Source organism: Sander vitreus, chromosome 19 (assembly GCF_031162955.1).
Source record: "Sander vitreus isolate 19-12246 chromosome 19, sanVit1, whole genome shotgun sequence".
Taxonomy (NCBI): domain Eukaryota; kingdom Metazoa; phylum Chordata; class Actinopteri; order Perciformes; family Percidae; genus Sander; species Sander vitreus.
The window spans coordinates 3,357,139-3,372,307 of record NC_135873.1 but is presented as its reverse complement, the minus strand read 5'-3'; the positions used below and the strand labels follow the sequence as shown (position 1 = coordinate 3,372,307).

The window sequence follows — 15,169 nt, the reverse complement described above, 5'->3', positions numbered from 1 at the left end:
GTGCGCGCCTGTGTTAACGTGCGCTTGTTGCCCCGTGTGCGCTGATGCGCTCATCTGTTGACATTTCCGAATGCCTTCCTACAGTTGCTTAATAAAAGCTTTCTACACAAACAAACGTACGCGTGTAATTAGTATGAGAAAAAAAAGGAGATTTTAACCGTGTTGGGCTCGGGTCGGGCTCGGACATAAATATCTTAATGCCTGTCGGGCTCGGGCTAGGCTCGGTTACTGATCTGTCAGACGCGGGCTGGGCTTGGACAGAAAAATGTGGCCCGATCCGCACTCTAGTGTGTATCTGTCTCTGTTATTAGTGAAATGCAATCACGATATTAGTGTTTCCCTGTGTGTGTCTTACATCCTCTATAATATATGTGAGTGTGTGATGTGTGTTAGTGGGGTGTGCAGGGGTAAAGTTGGGGGGAAGGGGGGGGGGGGGGGGGGGGAGAAGGCAGGTTAGGGGTCTGGTTGTCTTACAGAGATGGACAGGGGGCTCCTGGGTGGGGCCTGTCTGGAGTGGGGCCTGTCAGGGTGGGCCGGACAGCCCTATGGAAACATGGGAGAAAGACAAGCTGGTGCGTTAGGAGCAGGAGGGTGGGGTGTGTGTCTTGGAAGGCCAGGTAACGCTATAGATACATTGGAGAAAGAGAAGGAGGAGGAGAGTGTAGATGAGACACCCTCTACCTGCAGCTGAGCTTCCCACCTATTAGTTTTTCAAAACTTCAACTACTTTGTTTCTAAAAGGGATTATATTCAGCCAAGTTTTAGGGAACAGAAAAATGTGATCAGCATTAAATTGAACAGAAATATTGACACAGTGCAGCAAACACATACAGCAGCAGCTGTTCAGGGGATTGAAAAATGATTGTTGAGAGCACTGATGGAGAGAAGTGGAGCAAATCGAAAAGGGACTACCAGTTTAATTCAGCTCTGAAATATTTAATTATCTATGCCAAATGTTTTACACAGAACTCACTTTAAAAAGACAAAAAAATTTGAAAATAATCATAACCATAGATATATTTCTCTCTTTTTTTGGATTGAGCAAATACCCATGGTATTTAGACCATAAGGTTCACATCACCATGTTGTCCACTCGGTACATTATCCGTGTACCTGGTACAAGGGTCGGGTGATTGGATACATTTATTGGCTATCGGGGATTTGCTTAGTAGCCTACATTGCCACAATTTTGTTATGGCAATTTTAGTCATTTTATTTTGCTAATTTAATGGTCTGGTAATAGCTGTGATATCATATAGTAACTACATCTTTGTATGACTATGGCGTTACATATAAACAGTTTATAGTTGTATTCCCCTATGGCCATTTATTTGTCTCTGGATAATGAGCCTGCCCGCCTGCTGCTGTATCAATAACTAATTACACAACAAAGCAAAGCTAAATGATGAGTACAGTAAGATAGGAATGCATAAAATGAAGTTACAGCATAAAGGAAATACACAATTAGGCAGGAAAAAAAACAATTAGCAAATCAAAGCAGAAGATGATTTTTTTGTTCTGTCCCACTCTCACAATCACACACATTCAGCCCACAGCATGTGTGCAATGACACACATACAAACATGCCCTGCAACTTGCACTCACAAATACACATGGACTGCAGCAGCACACACTAATGCGTACACACATCCATACCTTCTGCCGTCTCTTCTCCTTGCGTTTGTCCTCGGTGGCTTGCAGCATCTTCTCCTTCCAAAGATTAAAGAAGTAGGAGGGGTCAGTGTAGAACTTCAATGCATCCTTCTTGTCGTCCCTGCATGGACGAAATGGCAGATAGTGGGTGAATAAGAGCCAAAAAGAAAGAGACACTTGGACTGATGCAAAGCAGGGAGATAGGAGGGGTGGACGGTTGTCATATGTGGGCAAGATGGAGAGAAAATGGAGAAGAATGTGCGACCCTGATTTTCCACTGGGAGTGTCTTAGAAGTGGAGCGCCTTGCTGCCCGACTCACAGATTTGATCGTCTCTACAAGTGCTTTGCAGAACAATCCCGTGTTTATTAAGCTAGTATCTACCTTCCACTCCTGGCACTCCCACAGTTAAACTTCATGCATTCTCTTTTCTGGTGTCGTCCTTCGAGGATCTGTGGTGTCATGTATTTCAACCTCCAAGATGAACCTCTCGTCATACGTAGCTTTGTACAGGAGACATATATTGTTTAGGTAAATTGACTGGATACTCTCGCTGTTTCACTTCCTCCGAACGGCCCGCGTCTCGTGTGAAAATAGATCTGGGTGTATCTTTAGCGGAGCCGAGCTGAGAGCCGCTGGTGGAAAATAGGGGTGAGAGTTTGAAGGGGCAGATGGAGCAAAACAATAGCTAATAGACCCACATACCACAGTCAAGACAAGATCATAGTAATTTAATCACCACAGAGATTGTGTTGAAACTCGACAACCAAGAGTGATTTAGAATATGATAAGTGACTGGCTTTATTTATGAAGATGTATTTATCATGTGTTCATGAGTATCCAATGAGAAAGAACCTAACCGAAGTGGGAGCAATAGACAGCTGAACTCCTGACCCCTTACTGCACCTACTGGAGCTAGCCCTTGTTCAGCTAGCATCCTTAACTCAGTGGGTATCGTACAGTGTTTCTTTTATTGGCCTTTCTGAAAAGCTGAAGCATGTTGCTAAATGACTGCTAAAATGGTAGTAATTTTCATTAACTCACAAATTTAAACAAGACAAAACGACGACGATTATCTTCCTATAACATTACAAACAGTTTGAAGTTAATCAAACTATTTGTGTGATCCCTGCCAGTTGGTTCTAGGTAATTTGTAGTTATTTGGACACCACAATTAACACATACTGATGTTTTTTTTGTTTTTTTTTAAATGGGTTTTCTGTTTGTCTTCACTGAAGCAATTACAGGAAACTTTAGCTCTGCGTTCTATTGCAAAAAAGTAATTCTCTTCTTGTTTTGCGCCATAAAGAAATCCATCACATTTGCTGCCAAAACTCAGCCGCCAAAAAGTTTGGAAGAGGCCTCTGAGCAATTTGTTCAGGGCCAACACTTATGACTAAAACCTAATGTGCCGAATGATAAAATTATACATGTAATACCTTAAATCTTTATAAAAATGACGTAAACACATCATTGGCAAACCAAACAGATTATCAAACTACCAATGTAATACAGTTCAGCTAAACTACTGACCTGTAGGGGCTGAGAATGTTGAGCGGAGGAGGTTTGTCACAGCGATGGTACATCTCCACCACAGGGTTGGGGACGGAGGTCCTCGACACCACCTGCTGGTCCTGGATGGTGCTACTCTTAAAGGCCTTCCTCATGTTAATATCCTGCAGGGAGACTGAAAGGAGCCAAAAAGGGAGAGAGAATTAATGTTTTGTAAAAAGTACTGTAAACAGCTTGACAGTGGGGCCAAAGAAAATGGCAATTATTTGCTGTGTATCATTTACAGTATTTGGTGACATAATCCCTCAAAACAGCTGTTTTGAGGGATTATAACTTTGTTACTCTTCGACTGTCAGCTTAGCAGCTAATTCCTGCCCTCTGATCTCTGGTCTCAGTTCTGCAAAGTTTACACTCATGAATAAGAATAAAGTCAGGATTTGTGGGAATGAAGGGGGAGATCTCTTGTTCGTGCACTTAACAGATGTATTAATCAGCCAGGGCATGGCAACCTAACTTAACGTTTAATGCCACCAAAGTCAGCTTCAGACTTTATAAAATAATCAAAAATAAAAATAATTTCTGGGCACTGTTAGGTAGATTTCATTATAATGTCAAATTTGTTGCAGATTCAGTGGCGTTACTTAGAATATTCTGTTATAACATTCTGGACAATCAGGCTGTAAAAGGAAAATGTAGAGCAATTTTTAGAGCAAAAATGCAAGAAGATGCATTTTCATTAAATTTCCAGCGGAGGAAACCGTTCTTGTGTCACTACATGTACACAAATTATATACCATCTTGTTTTATTGTACCCATTTTTCATTTGTCCAGGTCTCCAATGGAATACATTCAGCACACACTGTTCCTTAGTCTTCTTTCCAAACAATGAAAAGGTAAGAAAATTAGGTTTGAACAATTTAGTAGATATAGTCCCACAGAGCAGGATGCCATCTTCACTGCAAAAGTGCAGTCCCAGAAACTCAATGTGGCACTGTCAAGTCTGTGTGGCTTGGAACCTGAGATTTATGGGTTTATGGATTTTGTTGAAAGGCATTCTGGGAATGTAAAAAATGGCTTACAAGAGCAGAAGCACGGGAGATGAAATACTACAACTTGGAAAGTGTTGACAAAAAAACACCAAGAACAGAGTATACAAATATAACTGAACTGTTTGCTATAACTTTGCAATCTACAGATCAGAATTATATTAAAAGGTCCAGTGTGTAACGTGTTTAGTTGTTCATTATCCAAATCTGTGTCGCCCGTTTACAAACTTGTCCTTTTTCATGAATATTTACCTCCACCATCAATTCCAAGTATTCCTTTTGGCTTGACATTTTACATTTGCATTCACATGAACCGGGTTAGACGCTCCATATTCATGCGCAATCTTGAAATACGTTAGCTGGTAAGGGACATACAGGACATACTGCTCCGCCTTTCGCTGTCACATGATAAACTCACAGGTACTGCTAAAGCTTCGCGGCCCCGGCAAGTTTGAAGAAGGAAACATGGAGGACCACACGTATTCAAAATACAAATTTCAGGAACAGGAGTCTTCTTCTTTGCCCAGAAAAAGAAAAAGGATATTGAAAAGAGCAAGAGACCAGCGTCATCAGAAAAAAGCGTGAAGGCTACCGTAGCTGTAATTCGTACTTTGAGCTGCGTGGTGCGAGAGAGTTGATTGCGATACATGATCTCAACGCTAGATGGGAGAAATTCCTACACATTGGACCTTTAAGAACACACACAGAAGGTGATAACAGGACAGCAGGGACAGACAAGCTTTTTACACACACACGTTTGTGGCACTATCTTTGTGGGGACCCGCCATTGACATAATGCATTCCCTAGCCCCTTACCCTAACTATCACAACTAAATGCCTAACCTTAACCCTTACCCTCACCATAACCATAACCTAATTCTAACCCTAAACCAAGTCTTAACCCTCAAACAGCCCTTTAAACTTGTGGGGTCCAGCATTTTGGCCCCACAAAGCTGTCGGGACCCCACAGCTTACTGGACAGTATACTGGACTCCCGGTTTTTAGACCCCACAAATATAGTTAAACAAGCATGTGTGTCAATCCCTTAACCCCCCCCAGATGAGATGTATCGCTACAGTAGTGCAGTGCTATCCAGGATCTAGCAGATGGCTAGACACACTAGCTGGTTCAGCGTACATCAGCCCTGTATATAATATGGTTAAACCGTGTCAATTTGACATAATCCTTGCCATTGATTTACTTGACTTATGTCCTGTATATGTGTGTGCCTGCATGTTATCAACAGGATTATCAACGTCGGAAAAGAGGAGTGAGGTTTAACCTCAGACTGCAAATTCCTAAAAACTTAAGAGCGATTGGCTGTTTGATCTGTGTGTGTGCGTGCGCAGATTCTGCAGTCAGCACACACTCCTGTCTGCTCGGTGTTTGATCATTCCTTCCTAAGCTTCTGTCCCTGTGGCCAAATGAATAATCCACAAAACCAGCAGCTAATGCAACTTTCATTCAGACACATCTTCAAAGAGGCCGCCAGCTTCTCCCTCTCTCTTTTTCTAACACACACACACACACACACACTGTCTTTCATCACTCCGATTTTAATGTTAAATCTTCTCCTCTGCACATTTACATGCATACAAATATGTTGATTACTGCTAATAACCAGATTAATTATTAAACTATTAAACAGTCTGGTTCAGAGCGTCCTGACTTCCACATTTACCTGAAATGAATAATCATTTTAATGTTTGGAAGGATGTGTAGCATACTACAGGAAACACCTTTGATCCATCCAAGTAAAAAGAAGGATATTAAAGCTTTAGTGCGTAACTTTTTTACATTTATGAACGTCCGTTACATTCATGCCATTGCCAAATGAGTTGATACAACGCGGGGTGGTGCACGATCATGGAAGGCTTGTGTCTGTGGACACGTCGACAGTTTTGTTGTCATTACTTAGAATTCCTCATGGGGGAGACAGAAACTAAGCACTATAGCTTTAAATAAATGAACAATACTTTTAAAGAGAGGTTCTGTTACTCTGGGTGTCATGGGTTTGACACTTAATACCTTTCCCATGAACAGAGCATGAAAATGTGATTCACAGGAGTCATCTGCATGCAAAGTGAAATGCAGTGTACAACCTCTCTTTCATACTGCAGCACATTCACAGCAGCAGAGATTAAACTCCACAACCAATGAGAGAAGTGCTTACGGGTAAGGCAAATTTTTTGAGGTAGTTGACTTCCCTGAACCATATGTAACATGTCAAGCACAGTTCGTCTCATTATGTTGTTCTACAAGGATTACACATTACTGTAAAAAGTAGTATAGTGAAATTTGTTTTATTTGTGGCCGGGTTGGATCAGTGGGTAGAGCAGGCGCACATATACTGAGAGGTTTATACCTCAACACAGAGGTCCAGGGTTCAAATCCGACCTGTGACAATTTCCTGCATGTCCTATCAAAATAAAGGCGGAATAAGCCCAAAAAAAGTTTTTTTCCTGACGCAACCTCTAACCTTACAAAATAATGTAGTTAGCTAATGACATGCCCCTTCCTCTGCCTTTGGAAGTAAAACTAGGTTAATACTGTAGGTAGTTAGACAGGCATGCTAACGTTTGCATCTTATAATCTCAAAAAAAAAAAGAAAGAAAATCCCCAGTCCATAAATATCCATGCAAACCTTCCAACCCGTTTCTTCAGGTAGCTTCAATGTTAAAATCAAGTATCATTTTCTTAATCAAGTGGAGTAACTTTATTCTTAGACACAAACACAGTTCATGAAGTCTTGAAACAGATTGATTATATTGGAAGCTTTTTAGGACTCAATCATCGTAAGGCATAACATAATGATAATAGTAACTCCCCACCATCCTTCATTCGTTTCTATCCTCTTTACATTATTTCCCCCTCCTTCCCGCTTTCTTTCTTTATCCTTTCATTGTCCCTGTCTTCTTCCTTTCTTGACCATTCCTAAACTTTATTTATGTATATAGCATATGTAGCACCTTGCTTTCTATCTTCTTTCTTCCTTTAATTCTGTCTTACTTCCTTCTCTCTCTTTCTTAAAACATTCATGGCATCACTTTCCTGCCAGGTTTGAGATGAAAAACAGAAAGCCAGGAGTGAGGGATGAGAGAGGGAGTGAGAGAGAAAAGTGAGACGTGAGAGACGGGAGAGTTACAGATGACAGAGTGATTGTGTGGTTGGAAACGAGGGACAGAGGAATTGCTTGTGTGTAGGAGGAAGAGGCATGGAGATGAACAGAGGATGAGAGAAGAGATGAAAGTGTGTGAGCGGGGGAGGAGGAGTGGAAGAGGAAAAGGAGAAGCTGAGCTTTTCCTTTTCATCGCAGTCTGTGCAGCTCTATCTGATGCTCTCTGTCTGAGCCCGCCGTGCTGCAGAATGACTAGGCAGTATCAGCAGGGGGAGAGAGAGAGAGAGAGAAAACTGAGGGAGGGAAGGAGGGAGGCAGAAAAACATGGAGAAAAGGAAACAGAAGTTGGAGGAAGAGAGGGAAAGAAATTCACAGGGAGGAGGGAGCGAAGAAGAGGGTTTCAGAGCAAAAAGTGAGGATTTGGGAAATAAAAGGAGGAGGGAGAAAAGGAGGGATGGGCAGAGGGAGAGATAGAAGTGAGGAAAATAAGAAAAGGGGAAGGGAAGTGGAAAGGAGAGAGGCATCGAAGGAAGTCAAAACAAGATAAGGAAAGAGAAAGAACAGAGAGAAAGAGAAATAAAGAAACACAGGAAGGAGGGAGAGAAGAAGAGGGCTTAGAGAAAGAGTGAGAGGGGTTGAGACAGAAATGATAGAAAATCGGAGAGAGAAAAAAGAGGAAGAAAGTAATAATACAGAGAATTGAAGAAAATATGATAAGTAAGGGAAGGAGGGAGAGGTGGGGATGATAAAAAGAGAAATGGAAGTGGAGGTAGACCGAGACAGTGAAGTAAGTAGAGAAAATGGAAATAAAAAGGGGTGAAATGGAGAAGAGCATGGTGGAGAATGGGGGACACGGAGGGAGAACAAGAAGAGAGGGAGAGAAAAGAAAGGACGCGAAATCAGATGACGCAGAGATGGATGAAAGTGAAAATGAGGGAAGAGAAGGAAGGAGTAAAAAGGCAAAGGACAAGGATGGCCTTTGGAGAGTGAGAAAGTGAAGAGGGAAAGACAAAAAAACAGGAGAAAAGAAAGAGAAAAATGGAGACAACGAAAAGGAAAACTCTAGACTCGAGGTTGCTCATGTCTCACATTAAAAGGTTAGTTTGAGCCTCTGGGGCCACCGTACTTAGCTCTGAAATCCTCCTGTAAGTGCTGACTGGATCATCACAGCCCAATCTGACAGTGTGTGTGTGTGTGTGTGTCTATCAATTACTGCATTAAAAGAAGTGACCTTCAGATTTACTGAAAAGCTTAATGATGGAGATAATGATCATTACTCACACTGTATAATCACGCACATAACAGGAGTATAATATGAGTGTGTCTTGCTGTTCACTAAACAATCCGCAGACAGACACAGACATCAAGCAAAGAAAGTGGAAGAAGTTGTTAAAACACACACAAAATAAACAGCATAGCAATTTAAAATGCTGCAGGCTAGCTTCAGGGGAAAGCGCGCGCACACACACACACACACACACACACACACACACAAAGATATGGATGTCAAATCCTACTAGAGCACAAGCAAGAGCACAAAGAGTGCTCATACATGCTCATACCATCAAACATGCGCACGCACGCCACCCCCTTCTGACAGGGTCACACACAACTTCAAATACCATGACAGAACCTTTGTCTTTGTCCTATCCTTAAAAAGATCCTGGACTACATAAACACACTCACACGGGTGCTGTCCTTACCTTCCTCCACAGTGGAGTCGAGCTGGGTGACTTTCACGGCCAACTGGTCCACTCTTTCCTGCAGGCTGCTCATCCTCAGGTAGAAGCTGTTGGCTTCATTAAACAGCTCTCCGAAAATATCCTCTGCATGGCGACCTGGACAGAAACAAGGGGAGACACAAAAACACATTTGAAACTGTAGTTTAACAATATTCTTTCATCCCGGGAAAGAAGTGCATTCACAAGTGCATGTTCGCCAGCTGATCTCTGGCTCCCAGCTTTCAACCATATTCAGGTTTGTATCTCAAACTTTATCAGGCTTCTATTTGCAGAGTTTTGCAAATGGTTGTAACAGCAATCCGTAGTCCAAAAATAATGGCCTTTTTAGTCGGGAATAACACTGGGTATTGTTTTCTTTGTGCAGGTTGGGCAGCAGAAATTAGGGTTTGATATGGCAACAAAACATTAGGATTTCCACAATTGTCAGTGTGACACAGCCCAAATAAATAGCCAGATAAAACAGGAGATGTATGGGAAAAGAAATTCACAGTGATGGAAGTCAGTCAATGCTGTTCCTGCTCCCTCCGTCTGTCTCAGTAGGACAGGTTGCCTCCTGCTGTCTACCTTTTCAGAATATTTTCTGTCACTGTGCGTTTGTGTGTGTGTGTGTGACAGAAAAGTACACATTTTTTTTATACATTTACTGAGATGCAGAAATGCAGCCTTCCTCAATAACCCTGCCACATACACCCACCTGCTGCATAGCCTCAATGTCTCTTCATCTCCTCTCGTTCTATCTGCCTCTCAGCCCACGACATGACAGCTGGAGCAAAGGCAGAGCACTCACTCATTCGCGGTGAGCTGTCGCTGAATTAAATTTAGTCCTGAAATGCTAATCACATTTAAAAATGATTTTTTCCCCCCTACATTTTCACTGAACAATCTCTCTTCTGGCAAAGGGCTGTGCTGTGCAACCCTGAATCAACTTCAGCTAGCAATATCATGGCTTTCAAATGAACTACGCAGGTTTATAATGAAATGATGCATTGATTATGATGCAAGGACACGGTACTGCAGAGTACTAACTCAGATTGTGTTTTTACTGTAGGTCACAGTGTGCATTTTGGCAACATGTTTACGAGCGCATTATATAAAAGTCCACATTGGATCCATCTTTTTTTAAGCAGGCTGTTTAAACTAACTCTTTCAAACACCACGACAGCTTCCCTTCAGGCTCCTCCTTCCCAGCAAACAACTGCTTAAATACATCTGATCAGCATGGGCAGACATGGCCTCACATAGAGCTGGGCAATATATTGATACTATATCGATATCGTGATATGCGACTAGATATCGTCTTAGATTTTGGATATCGTAATATCCTAATATGGCATAAGTGTTGTCTCTTCCTGGTTTTAAAGGCTGCATTACAGTAAAGTGATGTCATTTTCTGAACTTACCCGACTGTTGTAACTGTTTTATTATTTGCCTTTACCCACTTAGTCATTATATCCACATTACTGATGATTATTTATCAAAAATCTCATTGTGTATATATTTTGTGAAAGCACCAATAGTCAACATTACAATATCGTTGCGGTATCAATATCGAGGTATTTGGTAAAAAATATCATGATATTTGATTTTCTCCATATCGCCCAGCCCTAGCCTCACATTTAAAATGTCTCAAGTGATCGTCCCTAGGGATGGCAACAGTGGTCAGTTGAAAGCAAACAGTCAGTAAGCAAACTCAGGACAGTAATTTCACATAGTGGATGACAGAGGATGTAAAATGAAAGTTGGTGTTGCACAATAGCTAATAAGCGACAATAGCTTTCTTGATTTTGGATTCTCAAACTCTCTGTTCCCCATTAAAGTTCAGCACTGTCAAGCTAGCTTGCTATCAATCAATGCCGCAATTTTGCGGGTCAAAGTTCACCATAGTTGACAAAATAAATTGTGCGAATTACGCGGCGAAATTTCACAGTTTTAAATGCTGGTGCGGCCAGGCCTTTAGTCTTTGAGCATTGATCACAGTTTGCAACGGATAAAGTCACATATCTGGACGCAAAGAGCTAAAATCCAGTCACTCAAGACAAGGAGTCTGAACAAAAACGCCTCCTTCTACAAATGAATTAATTAGATATGACTTCTAACTGAACCACTCTATGTGCAAAACATTACTCTTGTATTGAAGCACAGGATACTCACTCAGACCGCCCAGCTGTTTGATGATGGCTGCCAGGGTGCTGTTGGTAACACACTCCAGTTCACTGGTCACCCCATCCGGCAACGCCCCACGGCACAGGTGCCGAGGCTCAATGTTCCTTTTCACCAACGGCATGTTGGTTTATGCCTGAAGAAACGACAGAGAGACAAGAGAGATGATCGGTTTATGGTGAGAATCAACCGTCCATTACTGCTACTTATGACATCATACCCTAAATATATACTTAGACACCCAAAACTGTGTCTGAAGCTGCTTGACTAAATTCCACTGTGTATCTTCTGACGTCTGTTAACATTCTGCGACTCATTATTTAAAGTACATTAACAAAATTACAGCTCAACACTGACAGATAAAGGGAAAAAGGAAGCGGTGGAAAAAAAATGGGTCGGTGTTCAGCTGCGAGTCCTGATAGAGACGGAGGTGTCATGTCCGCCGTGGGGCGCAGTCACTCATCACACTGCTTAACGTCAATGCGGCTGGGATGAGCAAAGAGCCAAATGAGCCGGAAAGAAGTTTCTAAATGGTGCTAACGAGCCGCAACTGTAGCCACAGAAACCATGAGGGACAGAGAGAGGGAGACAAAGGGAGACGTGAGGTGAAGTGAGAGGTTAGAAGATGAGAGGAAGAGAGAGTAAAGGATAGATGGAAAGGATCAGAGGGTAGAAGAGTGATCGAGAGCAACTGACAGACAGTGTGAAGACAAAAGAGAATGTGCTCTAAAAAGAAAGACTGTCAGTGTTTGAGTGGCCACAAGGGAAGAGCTACATATAGATCCAGTATGATCATATGATGTGAGCCAGGCGTCCTTGTTATGGGTGAAGGAAAAGTCTCAGTTATCAGAACAATGGAAACAAAAATGGGAAAATTGACAAAGAAAAGATTTTGTTCCCAAATTAAGCAAAAGGCAGATGCTAGACAAGTGTTTACACCTGCATCAATATATTTTTTATTTTAACATTGAAGCAAATGAGTCCGTGTAATCTCAAAGGGAATGAACACTAACCTCTGCAGCTCTATGGAGCTTTTTAGCTCATTGTTTATGTTTTATGACCAACACATTTACTGGAACTTAATGGTTGATTCTACGCTGCTTTTAACCGCCCCAACGAGGGCCGGAAGGATGAAGAGAACTGTTGGCCAGCAAACTGAACCTTCCCTCTAAAAGCTCCAGAATCTCCTTCTTGATGAGTGCATTTTTTGAGTTGACATGTGCAACTGTTGTGCAAACCGTGTCGTTTTTTGGTTGAAGTGAGCAATGTTTTGAATGAAAGTGTGCAAAGTTTGGGTTGAATTGAGCAGGTTGATATGTGCAACTTTCGGGCTGCAGTGTGTAGTTTTTAGGTTCAAATATGCAAAATGTGGGTTGAATTTTGCAATTTATAGGTCAAAGAAGGACATTTATGGGTTGGGATGTGTAATTTTAATTAAGGTTCAAAGTGCAACACTTAATCTAAAGTGTGCACATTTTGATGTTGATAGGTGTAAGTATTGGCTTGAAGTGGGATTTCTTCATGGGTTGGGAAAATTGTTGGCGACGGTAGAAAAAAAAAACTAACGTGACGAGTTGCCAGTTATGTAATTTGTAAGTGCTCATACAATTTCTGACCAGAAACAGGCAAGATTGTTGATTTTGCATGTAGAACATGTACATTTTGCATTAACTGCGACTGCACACTGTAATTTCAGCCTGCTCTTTGAAGTAAGTTATCATGACCAGCACAGAGAGAGAAAAACCGAAAACTGAGGAAGAGAAGTTGGATAAAAGTGAGTGAGAGCTACAGACGGAGAGGTGACACGTGAGAGGAAACTGAGGGCTCTTCTCCGTTTGGAGAGAACTCTCTTTACGCTTGTTATTTTTGGGCCATGATTTTGTGCACGTGTGTGTTCCCACTGTGTGCATGTGAAATGTGCATTTGTGCATGTGGGAGGTGTGTTCCCAGGCCAGTGCTCTGGAAACATGCATTTCTTACACTCTCCCACGCTTCTAATATAATCTTTGGCACAATTACTATTTCTGGGATAAGAGCACTAAAGCCAAGAGAAAGGAGGTAAACAAAAACACATGGATTCTGTGGACAAATGTGTGTAAGAAATGATAAAAGACATACTAATACCCACTGATTTATACACACACAATGCGTGTTCACATGCTTCTTAATTTGTTTATCCGGACTGAACCACACATGCCGTGAATAAAAGGGACTAGCTTGCCCTCTTTACGTCTCTCTCCCTCTCCTGCTCTCCCCCCCAATAGCTTCTGACATTCAATTACACAAACCACCTCAGATTGTGCTGACTTGTCTTAACAGTGTTATCGAGCTTCCCATAAAGTGTGTGTGTGCACGTGTGTGAGCCAATATTGGCCCCCTCCTCCAGCTGTTGTAAATAATCTAACACCACGGCTGTTTAATAAAACATTCACGCTCCTCCTCATCCTCCATTGCTGCCTCAATAGCTGCTCTTCATCTCTGATTTGTCTCATCTGTCCGACCCCTCCCCACTCGTCTTTTTTTCTTCTTGGTATATTCTCACTCTAGATCTTTTCTCCATCTCGGCCTGGTTTCATTAATAAATCAGTAAGGATAAATATCTCTTCCTCCGACTCCCCAGTGCCATTCTCACCTCTGTGTTGATATGAATGTGTGTGTGTGTGTGTGTGTGTGTGTGTGTGTGTGTGTGTGTGAGTGTGTGTGTGTTACAAGATAACAGGGATTGTGTGTGAGGGGATGCTGGTGTGTGTACTAGATGTTGAAGCCAAGACAAAGTGGGCTTCAACATCTAGTACACACCCGCCCTCTCTCTCTCTCTCTCTCCCTCTCTCTCTCTCACACATACACACACTGAAACACACGCATCTAAAACACACACCGACTGCTTATTCCCTTCACACAAGCCCATTCAGGTCAACTGCCTGGCAAAGTCACATCAGCCTGGTGTGCTATAGCCCTGAGATAAAGACAATGGATGGGGGGGGGCATAGAAATACACAATTCTTTGTTTCCAAAGTTTAACATGTTTTTTGTTTTATTTTATAACTTCACAAGCTCTGGTAAAATTCTTAGTCATCTTTTTAATACAAAATCCCTGGTCAGATAGGGACCCTGGTAGTCAGGATAGAGAAGCTGCATTATAAATCACTACACAAAGTTCCATCCAGGAAAAAGCTGTTCATAGTTATTTAGGGACTAGTCTACATAACGTTAATGTCTTACCAGATCAGGTCACTATGCCAGATTAAAGTGGCCATATTATGCTCATTTTCAGGTTCACAACTGTAATTTGAGATTGTATCAGAATAGGTTTACATGGTTTAATTTTCAAAAAACACCATCTTTTTTGTTGTACTGCACATTGCTGCAGCTCCTCTTTTCACCCTGTGTTCAGGTCTCTGTTTTAGCTACAGAGTGAGACCTCGCACTGCTGTAACATCTTAGTTGTCAGTCGCACATGCGCAGTAGCTAGGTAAGGATTACTTGAGCTAGCTAGCCCTTTCTCCAACTTCGGCCTGTACAAGGCAGGATTAGCCGGGAGACTTCTTCTAAACGAGGGCACACTTCCAACTTTGTGTGAAATACCTGCAGAACAGGGACATGTAAGTAGTTCAATACAATTTATTTTGTAGATTAGGGTGAATTTGTGTGTGTTGTAGCATTGTTTTGCCACTGAGAACGAGCTGGCATGCTAGCGCTAGCATGTTAACGGTTAGCCCCCTAGGCTCCTCGTCTCGCCTAGTTACGTAGAAAGCCCTGCCGATTTTGAACAGCTCACCCGGAGACTGAAGTCAGGACACATTCAGAAACCCATATCTCACTCAAAACAGCATGGATGGTTTTTTTGTAAGTTTGTATGTGTGTGGAAGCACCAGAGACACAAAAAACACCCCAAATCCCCAAAGTGATTTTTTCATAATATGGGCACTTTAAATGGAC

At 42.0% G+C, this 15,169-nt stretch overlaps 1 protein-coding gene across 1 annotated transcript in view; it reads right to left on the bottom strand.

Annotated features, from left to right (window-relative positions):
• The window catches only part of LOC144534601 (actin-binding protein WASF3), a 37,751-nt gene that overhangs the window by 6,305 nt on the left and 16,277 nt on the right, over positions 1 to 15,169 (bottom strand). Inside the window, exons 2-6 of the mRNA XM_078276607.1 lie at positions 11,222 to 11,366; positions 9,032 to 9,166; positions 3,186 to 3,339; positions 1,657 to 1,774; positions 475 to 543 (exon numbers count right to left, since the gene is read on the bottom strand). Coding sequence (XP_078132733.1) covers positions 475 to 543; positions 1,657 to 1,774; positions 3,186 to 3,339; positions 9,032 to 9,166; positions 11,222 to 11,354 — 609 coding nt within the window. The 5' untranslated portion in view covers positions 11,355 to 11,366. The remainder of the gene's footprint in view (positions 1 to 474; positions 544 to 1,656; positions 1,775 to 3,185; positions 3,340 to 9,031; positions 9,167 to 11,221; positions 11,367 to 15,169) is intronic.